Source organism: Chelonus insularis, unplaced genomic scaffold, assembly GCF_013357705.1.
Source record: "Chelonus insularis isolate UGA/USDA-ARS -01 unplaced genomic scaffold, ASM1335770v1 contig_4_pilon, whole genome shotgun sequence".
Classification (NCBI taxonomy): domain Eukaryota; kingdom Metazoa; phylum Arthropoda; class Insecta; order Hymenoptera; family Braconidae; genus Chelonus; species Chelonus insularis.
This window is the reverse complement of record NW_023276613.1, coordinates 15,954-34,155: the sequence shown is the minus strand read 5'-3', so window position 1 is coordinate 34,155 and position 18,202 is coordinate 15,954. Positions and strand designations below refer to the sequence as shown.

At 27.3% G+C, this 18,202-nt stretch overlaps 2 protein-coding genes across 5 annotated transcripts; one reads left to right on the top strand and one right to left on the bottom strand.

Moving 5' to 3' along the window:
• Positions 1 to 41: 41 nt before the first annotated feature.
• On the bottom strand, positions 42 to 16,713 carry kairos. Of its 4 annotated transcripts, XM_035088397.1 has the most exons (6): positions 16,635 to 16,713; positions 16,233 to 16,449; positions 15,318 to 15,428; positions 2,676 to 2,919; positions 1,922 to 2,245; positions 42 to 1,190 (listed from the first exon to the last, which is right to left on the bottom strand). In XM_035088397.1, exons 4-6 carry the CDS (start codon positions 2,901 to 2,903, stop codon positions 303 to 305), a joined length of 1,440 nt encoding a protein of 479 aa, XP_034944288.1. In that variant the 5' UTR covers positions 2,904 to 2,919; positions 15,318 to 15,428; positions 16,233 to 16,449; positions 16,635 to 16,713; the 3' UTR covers positions 42 to 302. The 4 variants fall into 4 exon arrangements, with proteins under 4 accessions (XP_034944288.1, XP_034944289.1, XP_034944290.1 ...); XM_035088398.1 differs by lacking the exon at positions 16,233 to 16,449; XM_035088399.1 differs by lacking the exon at positions 16,233 to 16,449 and having other exon boundaries at positions 16,582 to 16,706.
• Positions 4,485 to 7,578, top strand: LOC118070000 (defensin-2). The gene is made up of 2 exons (XM_035088401.1): positions 4,485 to 4,650; positions 6,668 to 7,578. Exons 1-2 carry the CDS (start codon positions 4,545 to 4,547, stop codon positions 6,877 to 6,879), a joined length of 318 nt encoding a protein of 105 aa, XP_034944292.1. The 5' UTR covers positions 4,485 to 4,544; the 3' UTR covers positions 6,880 to 7,578.
• Positions 16,714 to 18,202: the final 1,489 nt, after the last annotated feature.

Genomic DNA, 18,202 nt, shown 5'->3' with positions numbered 1-18,202 from the left:
CAGTATTTGAAATATTTTAAAACTCTAAAACTATCCTTTGGTATATATATATATATTTATATTTTTTTAATTAATAATTTCCATTATTATTATTTTGAAACTCTCTTTATGATAGTGATTTGGAATAAAAAATAATGCCTCCAAATGATTAAAATTCATTTAATGTCTTCGACCAGCGAAGACTTTCTTTTAGAATAGTCTTTAATGTGTAGCAGGTTATTGAATTTGATTTTTTATTCAATCAGTAAATTAAATTGTACAAAATAAGTGACGGTTTCTTCACCAAAATTTGCTCAATACATTTATTTAACAAAAAGGTCTTTTAAAGATGAACAAATTGATGCTTCTGTTGTCTCTTCCCCTTCGTTGCTTCCAGAAAACCAGCTGCTGATTTTCCCAGATTTCTGCTGTATTGGAGAAGTTGCAGACTTACTACTAGACTTAGATCTTGTTATATCGATGTCGCTGTTCCTTTGTGATGTTAAAAACTCTTCTATAGCACTTCCAAGTATTTGAGCATCAACTTTAGTACCACTTGCGTCATCCCATACAACTTTATGCCTTGAAGATTCTTTCGGAGGTGATGTTGATTTAACAAAAGTTTCTTTCACAGCTTTTATAACATTTAATTTGTCAAGCTTCTCACTTAATGAAGACAGAGTTATATCCATACCTTTTTGTTTTTTTGACATTGGTTTATGGCGATTAACAAACCAACTGAATGCTGGTTCATTTTTATTGGCATTTTTTATTAAGCTACGAATTTGTTTATTCCCTGTTCCATGTAGAATAGATACGTCAAAACTATTAGATCGAAAATCCTTTAATTGTCGTCGTTTATGTTCAACATTCTTCGTACTCTTATTGTCGTCTCGCGTCACTTTCTCTTCACCACATCTATTAATTTCTGTAGCTGAAGATGTCAACGAGCTGAGGATAGAAATAAGATCAGTATTAGAGCAAATGATTCCTGGTGAAGTTCCACTAGTTGATGAGGACGTTGATGGTTTTGGATACTCTGAAGCACGTCTTCTTAATAAAGAGCTAGGGCTTGGTATTGAAGATAATGCAGCAAAGTCAGAGAATCGACGATGTTGTTGAGTGTATTTCTGAGATGAACTATTGCCTTCTAATGGTTGAACTTCGCATATTCGTTCACGTGACGGTGTCTTCCACATCTTCAAACGAACCTAATAAAGAAGAACGTTTCAAATAGACCTTTAAAAATAAAAAATTAGAGCTTTAATATATTATTTGGTAGAATATATCATTTTACTTAGGTTTATTTTTAAACAAAGCTGAACGAATCACTGTAGATTTTTTGCTAAAATATTCAAGAAGTTTATTTATGACATTGAAGTAATTTTTTTATGAAAAATTAAATATTTTGTCAGATTTGTATAAAATAAAGTCACTAGATTTGTGAAAGAGATATTCAAGTATAGAGATGACTTGAAATTTACTGTGGTGAGTTGAAACTGTCTTTATCCAGATGTACAGTATAATAAGTTTCATTTTTTGGCTCACTCAACCCATTGAAAGTTTAACGAGACTAGTTTGACTGAAAAAAAGAGATTCTTTCAAAAATGTTGAATTATTTCAAGTATTTTTTAAACTAAAAACTGCTGTTGAAATTCCACTGCATTTAGTTCAAGAATGAGATTTCTTTTTCTCTAAACTGGTCCAGCTTCTTTCTTTTTACTCCAATTTCATTAATTCCATTAAAAAAAATATCATTTGTTTTGCTACAGATTTTTTTTGTTTTTTACAAAAGTTATAAAATGTAACATTTTTTCTTTTTCAAATTAGAGAAATTTAATTAAAAAAATTTTTATAACTTCTTTTCTTATTATCAGCAAAAAATCTGTCCTTTTTTGTCTCCTAAATTTAATATATTAAAAAAGTTTGATTCATTCTTTACCTTTCGGGCTTTTATCTCTGCTATATCATCCATAATATCTAACTGAAGATTATGAGTACTACCAGAGTTGCTTGGAGGACCTCCCAATCCAGAGGATGAATCACGTCGAATTGGTAAAATTCGAGTTGCTCCCAATGGAAACGCAGCAATTGATTCACGACGATTACGGCCAAATAAAGTCGTTGGAACTTTAGAAATAGTTACAACTGAATGTCTTCGTCCGCCTGGTTGGGGTGCTGGTGCTTGGGATAGTGTTGCTAAGAAAGCAGCTTCTCTAGGGGATGGCCCAGAACCTTCACCTCCTCGTTCACTCAGACGTCTTACCTATTTTGTCCCAGGGAAATAATTAATCAATAATTAATTCCTCGCTCTTCCAGGATTCTTTATACTTCAAGGAAAACTTCTCAAGGACTTTTTGATCAGAATTCATTATCAATTATACGTATAAATAATAATTAAACAACACTAAGATGGAATTAATTAACAAGCTGTTGTAAAAAGTTAATTCATTTTTGTCTAATAGATTGTTTTAAAAAAATTTTCCAATTATTCCAGCAAGATAAAAGAATCCAATATTCATTTCTCTATAAGGTAAACTATTGGAAAAGATAAGAGACTTATAATATTAATTAAAATTGAATTTTTTTTCATTGAATTGTTCATGGAATAATCTGTAAATCAAAGTTATCTTTACTATTGGAGACTCGATTTCACGATTTCTTGAAAGAGCTTTCTTCTTATTTTTCTTTCTTACCTGAGATGCAGTAATTCCTGAAGTACATTGGGGAGTTGGTAAGGAATGTTTACGTGTCTCTCGCCATGGTGATAGTAAATAAGGATTGAGAGACGGAGAATCCGGATCCAAACAACGAGGTGGAGATTCATCTCTCTTTCGTTCAGCTTCCTCTTCGCCAATAGTACTCTCTTCCACTATTATTTGCGGTTCACCACCACTACTCTGTGAATACAATTGCTTCCTCATTATTGTTAAGAGTCCTCTGAAACAGATAGTGGTAAAAATACATGTAGACTGATAGTGTACTTTGCTCGAGAGATTGTGTTGAAAAGTCTCAAGATAAATTTGAATTTGATGAGATGTTAGGCTGTAAGAAGATCATAAATGTCTTTGAAGAGCTTTTATGGAAAATTAATATTCTACTGAAACTAGATGAGAACGAGGATTATTGCTTTTCATCCAATAACTTTGAGAAAAGAGAATTGACTCTTTTGAAAGAATGTTTTATCTTCTGCAGGGCATGAAAAACTCAAAGACCTATATTTTTTCTATAATTTTTTTAGCCTTGTGCAAAGTAGAAAATAAATTGTGATATTTACTTTTTTGTATTGTTTTTTTTTCTAATTGGCATGGTTGAGATAAATATGACTTAAAATAGTAATTTTTTAAAGGTCGATTAATGGATTGATTTATTAAAATAAATGCAGATTAATTCAATCAACTGTTTCGTTCGATTCTATTTCTAATGAATTTATGAGTAAATTCTAGAAAAGAACAGCTTGATGATCAATATGATGAACTTGTTGGACCAAATATTAATATTGGATAAATTCAAGAGTTTATATTAAAGTAAAATTTCATTTAAAGTATATAGAGTATATTTTATCAAACCTTTTTACAAGTTTAACAGTTTTGGAAGAATGAAAATGGAGTTTTCACTGGAAAACATGTAATAAAGTCGTGTCAATTTAATGGATATTACTTTCATATTATTTCTCTTATAAGATTCATAATTATTTCCATTGACAAATTTGTAATCAAAAAATTTCAAATAAGTACATTCAATTCTGGATTTTAAATTTAAAAAAAAAAATAATTTCCTAAAAAGTTGAATTGTTGTTCATAAACAACAAAATTAAATCTAGAATACTATCTATTGAAATTTTTTATCAGCTATCAGAATAAAAATGAATTTTATCTCATTGTCAGCTATTGATAATTAATTCTTTCGAATTAGGTCAAATTCAACAACTAATAAATATTTCAGCTCAATTTCAAAATTTATTAGCATTAAAAAAATGTATTTTTATTCAATTTTTAAACTTTCAGTACTTAATATTAACATTGACATATTTCTTAGAGCCATTTCAGTCGAAATTGTTGGCTTTATTTCTCAATGTATTATATTAAATTCCCCTATTCTGTTCTTTCTTTATTAAGTGTCAAGTAAAAAATCTTGTTTTATTTAAATACATCAGAATAAATAGAAAATTAATCTAAATAACTTGCTTGCTTTTTTGTATTATTTATTTTAATTAGAATATAATTATTTTTAGCTATATTATAGTTCACTTAACACAGCTTCTTATCAGAACGATCATGTGTCCTTGAACGGTATCCGATGCAACGGATCTTCAATCTCCGGACAAATTTATAGATTCAATGCGAACACAAGTGAACCACAGGACACGCGGTTTATGTTTCCTTCCTCGTTAAACCTCTCAATTTTCCTGCAATCGAATCCTGTTTTAATGCCGGAAACCATAGCATGCACAGGATTGAGATAATCTTTTCCTGGCTAATGAGTATAAAAGCCAACTTCTAGGAATTTTATCAATATTTAACGGTGAATTTGCGAACTGATTGTCTAATATTGTTTATGCAAATATGCATTTATTCGCTAAACTTTTCATTTTCTCTTGTGTTGTCGTTTACATCTCTGCTGCTGCATTATCTGATGATCTCTACCAAGGTGATCTCATTGATGATGATGGTAAGTTTTAATATTAATGATAATCCTAAAAAAATACAGGTAATCAATATTAATAATTGTTCAAAAAATATATATGTATTATAGCAAATATTAGAATTAGATAAAAATAATTTTTTCAACTAGTGAATTACTAAATTCAACATTTATGTTTATTAAACAAAAATTTGTGTAGTTAATTTTATTTATAACCCACTTCTGTAGTTGAGTTATTTCCTTAATATCTACTATTTTCTGGAACATGAGAATTCTCTTTCGAGAAATGAAATATTTTTATGATCTGATGTTTCTGTAATTAAGAGGACAGTTGAAGGAATTTTTTATTCTAAATAGAACGACGTAAAATTTAAATTATTAATATTATTGTTTTTATTAAATCTAATTATTTTCCTGAAGTTTAAATAATTTTATCTAATTCCAGAGACGAAGTTGGATTATTTATTTTTTTTTTCTTTCGTTTTAATACTAAATAAAGCTTTTTTCCCGAGAAGCTAAAATATTTCACCTATCGGCTTTTTTTATGAAGAATCTAGTTGTATAGCTTGAAATATTTTTGCTTCATATTTTTAGTTTTTTTTTCCACATTAACCAATGAATATTTGCTGAAACTTTTCTTTTTTTTAAAAAAAAAAGCAAACATTATTCATTAATATTTTTTTTAGTAAAAAAAAAATTTTTAAGAATTTTAGATGATGTTTTTGTTTCACAAATATTGCAAAATAATGAACACAGGATTTTTCATTGTTTCATAATTCGTAGATAGCTTGGATCATCATTAATCACGTGAATTAATAGTTGATAAATTTATTATTAATAAATAAATGTTTGTCAGTTTGAAATATTTATTTAGATATCATAAATCAATTTATTTATATTAAATAAATTGCGTGATCAATACATCCAGGGGATTACCATCAAAATTTATCAAAAGATATATTTATTTGATGATTGTAGCAAATATTTACTGAGGAAGATCTCATTACATTTCTCTTACTTTTGACCATAGTATTTCACGTACTGTTTCTGGATTGAATTAAATTAGAACACATTTTTTTAATTGAACTAGTAAATGAAATAGACTACACAAATATCAGTATTCTATAGAAATAAATAGTTGAAAGCTCTTTTAGATATCATCAAGTAATTTTGTGAATAAAAATCAATTACTTTGCACTTTGTATTCAGTGCATTGAAAATAAAATTCTAACTGTATAATTTCTATAACGCAGACATTTAAGTTAACGTGTATGAAACTTAACTAGTTAACTAGGATAAGCCCGAAATTGTTAAGGACTTTATGAAGCTGAAAACCCAGTTTATAAATCTTTCTAATCTTTACAAATCACTTGGTAGTTTTTAGCTTGTACGAGTTAATTATTTTATCTTAATTGGAAAAAGCTGAGTAAAAATGTATTGATTTTCCTTTCAGTAAAAGTTACTGATATTTATAATTAATAGATAAATAACTTTATGACAACCTTTACATGTCAAACTTATTTTTTTACCTTTTTTCTTCCAAGTTTTTCTTGTAAATGAATATTTTACAACCCTTGTTAAATAATAAAAGCAAACAGACTAACTATTGAACAACAAAAAATATTAAAAAATCAATAAATAATGAATTGTTGAGTAATTTTAAATAATGTAAAAATTGTTTCAAAGCAAAATTTACTCATTTATTCACGTTCAAAATTATATTGATTCATTTGTTGGACGACAATGCTCACTGTTTTATTAATAATTTTTTCTAATTGAAAAATGATCAAAGTTATCCTCTTAACACACACTAGCTGTGTAGCTCTCATCGAAATAAAACAACAAAGAGAAAATTTTTATTACTTAACGTTAAATTAATGAATGTTTCATCTATAAATGAATACGTCAAAGCCGAAAGAAGAAGATAATTAATACTGAAAAGTTGTTCAAATTTTTTTAAATACATTTAATCAAAAGAAAATTACAAGATTGGCTTCTTATTTTTAAATGTAAATTATTAATACTGATTATTTATCTATTTCAGGAATCAATCCAGACAATGTTGTCGAAGATTCTGACTCTGATGTAGCACGACCACGGCCACGACGATTCAGCTGTGATCTATTTTCATTCCAATCTCAATGGGCTACTCCAAATCATAGTGTTTGTGCCATGCGGTGCATTGCAACTGGAAAAAAGGGTGGCACCTGTCAGAATGGTGTCTGTCACTGTCGTGGACGTTGGTGGGGAAAATAATTTACCAACATTACTAATATCGATACCAAAGTAGCACCAAATTGTAAATTTCATTAACACTATCGACTGCCAAGTCAAATTATTAGATTAATATTTAACAGTCTACTACACTCTTCGATTAAATTTTAACCTGAGCCATCAAAGTACTTGACTTTGTATGAACCATGTTTTATAATCAGATTATCAACATTGCCCACAGTTTGGCCAAGTATGCATGCAGTGTGGTCTATGATATTACTCTGTGTAAAGATAGTTTAATTGATCAAGTCAACAGTAAAATGGATTAATCGAAAATCAATCATTTATATCCAACTGATAAACAGAAATTCAATATTATTGACGTTATTTACTCTTATGGTTTTTCCCGAATGACATTGAAAATGAGGTAATTGAAGAGAAAAATATTATTCTTCTAAAAATAAAGAAAAATTTGATCAAATAGCTTTCAAAATTCTCTGATAATTGCATTTTAATATTTATGATGCTACATAAATTTATGTAAATTTTTCATAACTGTACAAGCAGTTAACTTTGATTTTGAACGTTAATGATGGGTATTGTCATAGATATGATCAATCAATTAAAGTGCGAATTTCAATAATCTACTTGTTGGTAAAAGTGTGTTATTTGAAATTAATATTGTAATAATAAACGAACAGTTATATAATAATGAAAATAATACATAAAATATAATACAAATAAAGATACAATTATTCATGAAAATTAATTATTTTTATTTTTTCTCCTTTTAGGATTAACCAACTTTTAACATAAAAATTCTCTGAAGTAATATTTCAAATGAATATTAATAATTTAATATTCTTTTTAAAAAATGAATTATAGTTTATTTATCTAAGTTTATATTTTTATTCAACCGAAAAATTTAAATTTATTTGATAAATAGAAATAATCAATACTTAATTTACAAACAAGAATATCCATAAATTTTCATTTATTTAAGTTACGTTTTATTCGAAGTCAATAAATAAACTCATTTAATAAAAAAAAAGAGTCCAAATTAAATTATCTAGTATTCTTTAAGAATTTGGAATAAAATTCTGAGAATCATTAATTACACGTTGATAAATTCGATATTGAAGCAGTAATATATAGAACCTTGACGTCAGAGAATTTATAGTATTGATAGAAATCCACATATCGAATTGTTCGTGAATTGGCATTACATGGTATATTATTTCAAATCAGAGAGATGGAGCAGATACAATCTCACATCAATAATGTAATTATAACGAAGAGTATGAAGGAACATTGATGATTGATTTCATACAATCAAATATTGTTTTGCGAATGGTAAATAAATTTTGTCAGTTTTTTCTTGCGTATAAAAGTATTTAGTGCATAGGAAAAAAAGTATTTCGCTACATTTTATCTATCACTGACAGTCGGATGTCGTTTTGCACCAAATAAAATTACGACGATCGATAGACTTGGCTGACGAGAGAGCTTGGATGAGCTTGGTGTCTATTCGCGTCATCCGGACATGACGTCAGTCATAATCGAGAATGAAAAATGAAAGTATGAAAAGAAAACATTGAAATAGGAAACTGGATCTTGAGAAGTCATCTTCAATATTAGCAGAGTCATCAGCTGCCCACAGAGAGTTAAATATATTTTAAAAACTTCCTAGTACCTTTTTAAAACCCTATATTTTTTTTCCTTGTTCGACATTTCTCTTTTATTCTCCTTGCAATGCTTTATTGTTCTTACATCTACAACTTTACTTGCTTTTTATTGAAATTATATGTAATTTTTATTTTTAGAGAAATACAAGTTACAAAAGCTATCTTTTTCACTGGATTCATAATTTGAGTTCAAGTAATACTTCATTATTTTTTTTTTCAAGCTCTGCATATTGAAATTATAGTGAAGTTTTAGTTTTTATTTTATACTTTTGATATTATTTATGTCCAACGTCGTACGTACGTAGGATATACTGTCTATTTATTATATCTTTGGATTATTTATTTAAATTTCATTTTATGTAGTTTGAAGTATCTAACTAGGTAATATAATTGGGAATAACTTTCCGTAATAGTATGTAAAAAAAGAAATATTTTTTTTGATGTGAAAGCAATTTTTTCATTTACAGAAAAAAAATCAATTTAATTCAACGATATTTTTTGTTAGCGAGGTTGTTAAAATGACTGCCAGAGATATTTTTTGTGAAGTTGAAGTTATTTATAGTAACAATATATTGACAAGAAATAAAATTCATGAATTAATATAACTTTTTAACGAATAAAAATGAACTTGTTGAAAATTGTAAAGTTTTTTTTAAATAATTACAAAGTAACATTTTCATTCACTTTTTTTCATAAATTAATTAAAATAATGATTGGAGAGCAAATTTTTTTTTATTGTTAAAGAAAATATTTAAATGTTGAACGTTTAAATTGAATTAATAGAAGTAACTTTTTTTAAATGCTTTTTTTTACTTCATTCTTCAATGTTTCTGGTCAAGAATAAATCTACATCAAACATCTACAACAAACAAATTGTTTCATTATTGTTATGTTAGAAAAGTAATGGAGCTTATCTTGTTGATATATGATGAACCTTGAAATTTAAAGTTCAAAGCTTCTAAAAGTACAAGAATAATTGCAAACTTTTCAAGCGTACACTAAAGTTTTAAAACTACAAAAATTGTTGATAGAAGAACTCTTTAATGAGAATTCCTCAAGCAGAAAACATTGATGAATCTCAAAATAATAAAAAGTAAATGTTACATAGTTTGTAAAATTCTTATTCCATTTAAACATAGATATATAATTATTTTTCAAACGCTATATTCTATCATTTTTGAGAAAATTAAGCTTCATTGTTTTTCAAACTCTGTTTTTAAAGTATTCTTTTGATGTTATTCTCTATTTTAATACAGTCGTCAAAATGACAATTTTTATTGACTTCAATTATTTTTATATCGCATTCTACGATTTATTTATTATTTCGTTTTTTTCAATAATTTATAATTAAATATTAAGTACATCTTTTTTCTGAAAAGTATTCTGTTTTTATTTTAATTCACTAGATAATACTGAGGTAAAAAATTATCGCAATTACGCAAATCTTAGGAGATTAATAGTAATAGCTGCAGATATTGTGTGAGAAATAATACGAAAAATGTTTTGTGGAATCAGACAAATTTATTCGGTTGGTTTGATTATTCCATCGATTCAAAACTCAAGGGGATAAAACGTGACAGGAATGAAGATGAAGCGTCACTATGTGATCGTCAATGTAAATAATTTATTTTTTTCAATTCTATCAATATTATCTCCACCAAGATATGAAACAGAAATGACAATCATATATATTGACACTAAGGATGAAATAATACTAGTTGTGATAAATGATGCTTTTATAACAACATAAATTAGTTCATTTATTAAACATATTTCGTAGTACATTAGAATATATCAACTTAGTAATAGAATTTCGTTATAATTGAAATAGAAAATTGGAAAACAAACTGAATAAAGTGTACTTTACTACCCTATGGTAGAATCAAATAATTGTATGAAATATCTCGTACCATTTTTATTTGTCAATTTTTCTTTCAGTGAACTTTCGCAATATCATGAATTCTCTGTTAGCTGTAATAAGTGTGTTTCTCTGTATCAGCTCAGCCTCTAAAACTTCATCTGTGAGAAATTTTCTCAATACCTGGCTTATTTTAGTGACGATAGTATATCAAAAAATTTAAATAGAAAAGTACATTTTTGAGAGAAATTTTTTACTAAATTATGAGATAAGAATTTAAGCTACTGATGTCAAGTGAATTTTCATGTATAATAAATATGAATAGTACTTGATATTAGAAAAATATTTTATTGAGTACTGATGCTACTGGAAAAATTTTGATGTTTTTTTGCTTATGATGAGAAAAATATTCTTCTTAATGACCTTATGAAAATAAAGAATAAATGTCAAGATAAAGTACTTACTCTCAGAATGAAGCAATTATTAATTGCTAATTAATTCATTAATCTAAGTCATAAAGGGGATGGTGGAGGTATTAGGGAAAGTAACAGTCATGATAGCCAGAAAAAAAGGTAAAAACAATTAATAAAATATAGGAGCATGGGATTTGATAGATCTAGTAGTAGTATAGCTAGGAAAATCCAGGTTTGAATCCTGGCGTTATCAAAATGACTTGTGGGATGGTTCATTAACTTTTACCATCTAAAAGATATTCTTTAGATAAAAATTTTCAATTAATGTATTATTATCCATCTAAATTAATGACTGTTTTCTATTGATTATTGATATTTATTTAGAAAAAATAATTCCAAATTACGAAAGAACATTAATAAATAAAATTGTACAATACTGTATGAAAGTTTCTTTTACTAATCAGAGAAAATCCTAATATCTCCAATAAGGATATAGTCATTAACTAAGGTATTTGCTTTTATTTAAAAAATTCACATAAATATATCTAATGAGATATTTATTATTTTTGTTTTTGTTTACTTAGATCCAATAAAAACATTCTTTCAGCGTGTATTGTTTTCCTTCGCGAACCAATTATTTATTTATAAAGTTATGATTAAACTAATATTACCAACGGAATTTCACTATAGAGCTTAGTCTACTCTAGCTCTATTGATATAATACAATGATTTAAATCAAAAGCTTTTGGTCTTAGTCAATATTCCCTGGTTTGTTACAAATGAAACAATTTATAATAACCTTGGCATGAACCTAGTTAAAGATGAAATTTTCAAATTTAATTCGAGATACTTAGGTAGGTTTGCTAATCATCCCAACCAATTCACATCAGTAATCTTATTCAAAAGAGATAAAACTTACAGAGAAGTAAAAGAAATTAAAGCCATTTGATCTACACTCTAAAAAATTAATGGCTAAGTCCTACAGTTGGATTTACAATCCTGTGCTAATTTCTTATTTGACAGAAAATAGTTGAGTCCTTTTCAAACTATTGATAGTCAATGCAATTATATATTCCTCTCATGTACTATTAAAATTCATAGGACGAAAACTGAAAGATGTTTTTATTTTAAAATGGAAAATAGGTGAACTTTAAAGCTCACTATTAGCGAATAGTAAAGCATGTAAATGTCTTTAGAATTACTTGTTGTTTCAAAAAATAGATTGTAATTTACCCTTGACATTAAAAAAAAAGGTATATGCTTGTATACAAAATTATTTTTAGGTTGTTTTGTAAATTTTTATTTTTGGATATTTGATGTAATTGATTTAATATGCAATAGAATGTTTTTTATTAGTACACATCTAGTCTTCTATAACCTTACCAGAAATAAATACAACTGTCAATAAAATAAATTAAATAAAAATATTTAATAAAAAATGGTTGATTTTTTTTGTATGCTAACATTTGAAAAGTTAGTTTTCTCATTACTGTAGTTTTCCAGTATTACAACACTTACCACAGAAACTTAATGCCAAACTTAACTAGTTCTAAAAGACCATTTCCTTCTGACCTTCCATCCAAGTGTTCAAAGTTCATCGTGGCATATTTTTCAGATTACCCAATATCTGTATAATTCAAATGTGATTTTACATTGAAGCAAATATACATGATTTTGAAGCAAATATATTTACAGTGAAACTGATGAGTTATTTATTGAACCAGACAGAAATTAGATACCTACAAACCCCTTTGGTCTCTATGTGTTCTTCTATGTTAAAATCTAATAAAGCAACACTATCATCATTGGACGTTCTCTAATTTCTATTACCGGAATTCGACTTGAATATTGTCATCATAAATGTAACTATTTTCTAGACTATTTGAAATAAATTATAGTAAATTGATAAAAACAGGCTTTCATCAGTAAATAAAATGAAAATGAAATTTATTCAGTAATTTCTACTTACTAGTATCAGCTGAGATTTCAATTTTGTAATGTTAATGTCATTTCCGGATTTAAATAATGGTGGATGTATGAGAAAAGTATGTAAAAGGGAACATGAAGTTTTCCATTAATATTCTAGAAACGAGGAAAGACACTTTATCTATTATTATATGTAGAAAAGAGATGTATGAAAAACCCACTTTTAAACCGTGAATATCTCGCTTGAATTACAGTCTAGTTCAAACCCTTTAAACGTAGTAGTATCGGTCGATATCCTTCTTATATGAGCACTTAGCATCTCTTTTTTTATTCTTGACAACGATCCATATATTTTACCTATCTGACCGGAAAAAAAATTTATTCAACTTGATTATAAAACTGACACACGCGTAGGTATTGTCAATTTTATAAAAAATGCTTCCATTTTTCAATTATAAAATCAATTTTTTACACAGAAAAAAATTTTTATTTCTTTCACAATACTTGCATTTTAATAGAAAATATAATTTTTTTATTGGAGAATAATAATATAGAGCCTTTTTTTTATTATTATGGAGCACAGATAATAGACACTGATACTAATTTTAAAATTTTGTTTCATAAAATTTCAAGAATGTTAACATGTAGTTTATAAAAAATACTGCCACAAGAACTTGAATAAATATTTCACCATATGCACGGTGACATTCAGTAAAGAATTTTCAAACATCACGTAAGGAGAGTTGAATAGTCGTAGAACAAAGAAATTTTCAATTTATTCCTTAAGATTTTTTTTTGTATTTTAGATGTAATAGAAAACGTTTTAAGATTCACATAAATGGTGAAATAAAAATTCTAAATATATTATAAGTATAAACGAGCTAATCAATAAATGATATTGAAAAAATAAATGATTATAATGAAATACATTGAAATCATTATGTAATGATGATTAAGTAATATCAAAAACACGCTGACGATTACAATGAAAAATATGGTTATTATTTTTATTATTAATTGATACCATCATAAAAATAAATGAGGACTGAATCGATTATATGAAAAATTAATTTCCATGCAATTCATATATACGTGTATAAATAAATAACTCGTATATTTATTAAATGAACAATTTGCAAGATTAAACAGTTAGATTTATTTTTCTCTCAAGATTATATCTGCTTTGACTTGATGAAAATTTATTTAAAATCTTTTATATCAAGGATATCAAGATTCTGTAAAACTTATTTATTATTAGAATATTTCATCTGAAAAAAATTACAAGATAAAATAAAATTTGTTCGAAATTAGAAGTTAAATGCAAAAACCTCCACTACTAAATTTAATTTATCTCTGGTATATTAATATTAAATATAAAACTTCCTCTGGATACATAAACTATAGATTTTTATTTTTGCTTTAATATTTTATATCGTTGAAAATATTCAAATATCGAATGATTAATCACGGTAAAATGTTCCATTAATCAACACATATTTGTTTAATGTTTTTTCTATTGATTAAAATTTTTCATGCATTCCAGCATATGAAATGATGTCCTTCGTGACAACTCATGATGCAGACGTGTTAAAGTAAATTATTTAGTATCTCGTGAATTGCATAGAAATTTAATTAATGTTTCGAAAGTTTAAATGGTTTGTCTCTTGCGGGATTAACCACGATCTTGCATTTAATTAATATTTTCTGTTACCAGTTGTCGAATATTATATAGCTCTACCGTGTGTTGTTCATTACAATTATCAGTGAAATTTTGCACAGAAAAGTTTAAAAAAAACCCCAACCTACGTTAAGTATAATTAAGTAGAGTACAATACCAGAAAATGTTTTGTTACATAACATTTGTAAACTGATGATAAAATAATTAGACACTTAATCAACCTTCAAGATCCAGACTTACATCCTTTATTAAAGTTGGAATATAATATTCTCCAAGCCTTTATCATGTAAGATAATATAGGAGGCCGTTTAAGCATAAAATTATTGTAAAATTAAGCTCTTTTGACTGCATTAAATTGCTTTTTTACAAGATTCAAGTGCTATTGAACACATAATTGAATCAATCAATTATAAATACTCAACAAGCTTTGTCAATATTTGAACTCACATCAACAAGCCAGAAGCTTGTTCTAAGTGTGTATATTCATCAAATATTTTTATTCAATATTATTTTTCACTACCAAATTGAGCCCTTTGATAAAAATGATGCAAAAACAATGCTTTAGAAAAACATTTTAAGCTTGAATTATCTGAGAAAAGTCACTAGAGTAACCAATAGATACAAAAATTCCCATCTTTCTTATCATTTTACAATAGACTAGTTTGAAAATAAGAGGTCAAGGCTGGCAAAATCAAACATACATTTGGATTCACTTGATTGCACCTGTTAACATTGCAATTCACTTCACCGAATATTTGGCGCTTATAACTATGTTGAAGCTATCAAGCAGTTTAGTCTTGATTCAAAATAAATTTGCCTACAAACGTACATCTCCAAGAGTCAATTATACTCAACTATTTCCAGAGACTACTAAAAACATGGTTTTAAATTAACTTGTTAGGATAAACACTCTAGCTTACCTTGAATTTCTAGATTTAACTATCAACTGTTGTATTTTTGTTCCTGCTTCTTGAGTATTAAAAGTTGTTGCTTTGTCTATTCACGTTTCACTCCGTTGCATTGTGCGATAACTATTTGAACAAATCAGAAAAAGTAGATCATTTTTTCATTGAAGAATTCAAAATAATAGAGTTGGTAAAAATAGTAGCAATAATGATAATATTGACAAGAAACTTTTGAAGCCTAGCTAATTCTAAATGCATCAAAGCATTAGGTGCATAGGCTAGACATTGATATTACTCAAAATAAAATAATGATGATATTATCATTATACATGATTGAATAATAAATATAAAGATAAATTGAAGTACAGAGGGAATGGTTGTGAGATTTATTTAGTATCTGTGTTAGAATTGATGATGAACTTTGATCTTTCCTATTATTCATTAAATTTTGTGAAATTATTTTCTGTTTATTTTGAAAAAGTGATTTTCGTTAGTTTATTTATTTTTAATTGATTTGGATATTGGTCTAATGGCTATAAAAAAAGAATTCAAACACCAATAAAAAATACGTTGAGTGGCTCGTGCTGTAATTTAAACAGAAAACGTGCTCAATTATATTGTTCGTACAACTACACTAGTATAAACTAACTCTATTTTACAAACACTTATTCAGAAATACTCTGTTTTATCCGAGTTAAGTGCAATATATTTCAGCTCAACTGTTTGTCAATCATCTTAGAATTTATCCAATAACAGTGCTGGACTCGACTAGATTGCGCGCAAATTACTTGCTATGATTAATTTAGCAATTTAGCGTCAGTCTTGGTGGATCAAGTTATTTCTTGAGTTTCAATTAAAAAGCTTTTTAATAATGTTTTGTTGATAGGCTCTATTATTATCAGAAAAAGTGTTGATAAAATTTCACGCCACCTGTTGATTTTCTGATTTTTTTAGCTGGTAAATGATGTCGTTATCTTTGGACTTATTGGATAAGGTAATTTTTTCTCAAACTCAATCTTCTTCAAGATTTCACCAAAGTGAATGTCATCAACATTAGCGTGTTGCTGGGAAAGATTTTATAAGAATTTTTTCCCTGATCCACACAGTATAAGAAGCTTTGTATAAAAGCTTCGATAATGTAAGCGACCTAGAGGAAAATAATATTCTATTATAGGAAATTATTTTCGCAATCAAGCTTCTAATTTAGGAAAAATCGATTCAAGTGACAGCAGAAGAGGAATAGAAGATTAAAAAATTAAATAGGTTGCTTAAAAATTACTGAAGAGAATTTATCTGATTGAAATTAAATTGTTAATTAAATGAAAAATTTACACGCTTTTAAACTTTAGCGTAAGATACGTCGAACGCGATGCTTGAGACGTAACGACACTCATACGACGTCGGTCGTCGGTTCAACACTGGAAGGCAGGCGCCAGTCCTGATGTTCCGTCGACGCCATTGACCGAATCCTGTTGGCCAATACGCCCGCGCTGCTTTTCCTTGCGTTCTATAATTTTCCATTGGACTACCCGGTGGAATCGGGAAAATACTATGGTGCGCCTTGATCTACTGTGACCTGATGTTTCTTCGTTCACGTGTTGCTTCACTATTTTTTACGACCGCACCCGACTCTATTATTCGCCTATAACATTCGGCATTAAACTCTTTATTACTCATCACAACACCCAGATTATTTGTTGAACCATTTAACGATTTTATTTTGATTAATCTTTATAATTTTTAAGCTTTTTCATTCATACGTTGTTTCGAATAAAAAATTATTTCCTTTTGAAATAAAAAATATTTTTATTCAGATGATTTATACACAGAGACAATGATGGTTATGGAGTCTTTCGTTATAATAAAAAATTTTAGTCTTAGGATTTTGTATAAAAATGATCTCCTTTGTGTAATAGAAACCTCGAGCTACCGTCTATAATTTCTAAGATCAATAGTTTGATAATAAAAATCAAAAAGTTTTTTATTTGAACTCATATTTCAACTAGCAAATATTGGTTTTTTTGTGTTATAAAATAATAAAATTTTGCATGAAAATTATTACAATGAGTTTTTCTATTTATTTTTCATATTTCAAAATCAAAAATTTAGCAACATTCATTCCTTCATAAAATATACATATGCATGTGAATGGACCGAAAAAGTATCTAAAGATAAATCTGTTAAAAAAAGACGAATATTGAAAAAAAAAAACTCGGGAATGTCAGCATGACGCTTAAAAATAATTCATAAAATATTTGAAGCGTTTTATCGATCTTTTTGGAGCAAAAACTGTTTTCCATTTACACAGTTATCAAAAGTGAGATCCCTTTTGTTAGCTATTCTTCGGAATTAATACTCAATGACAAATCAAACATTATTACGTTTGCTTTTTTAAAAGGTTCATTTAATTTATGGGCTTATTATCTTTTTCATCCGAAGCTCATTTTTCGTCTGGATATCTTATTTAGATAATCAAACTTCAAATTAATTTATATTCATAATTTTTTGTAGCAAAAAATAGCATTAAAAATGATAAATATTATGATGTTTATAATAAAATAAAGTTAGATGCAAAGTAATGCATGAAAAATTTTTAATCAAACAATATTTTCCTGGGAATACTTCTTTTTTATGTCTCATTAGTTGCGTGCTATAGGATTAATAATTTTCATTTCTTTTAAGTGTTCATGTGGGTGGAAACATTTATTCATGATTCATAGTACTCTAGACAGGTCAATGTTCGCTTCTATTGCTTGCGTTTTGTAATGGATCGATATTCAGTACTGAATTACGTATTTGCACAGCATGAAAACGACCGTGTCTTATGATATACAGTACCATTCAAACATCAGAAAAACTGCTCATGTGATGCTCTTGCTCTCGGAATCTGAAGTATAATA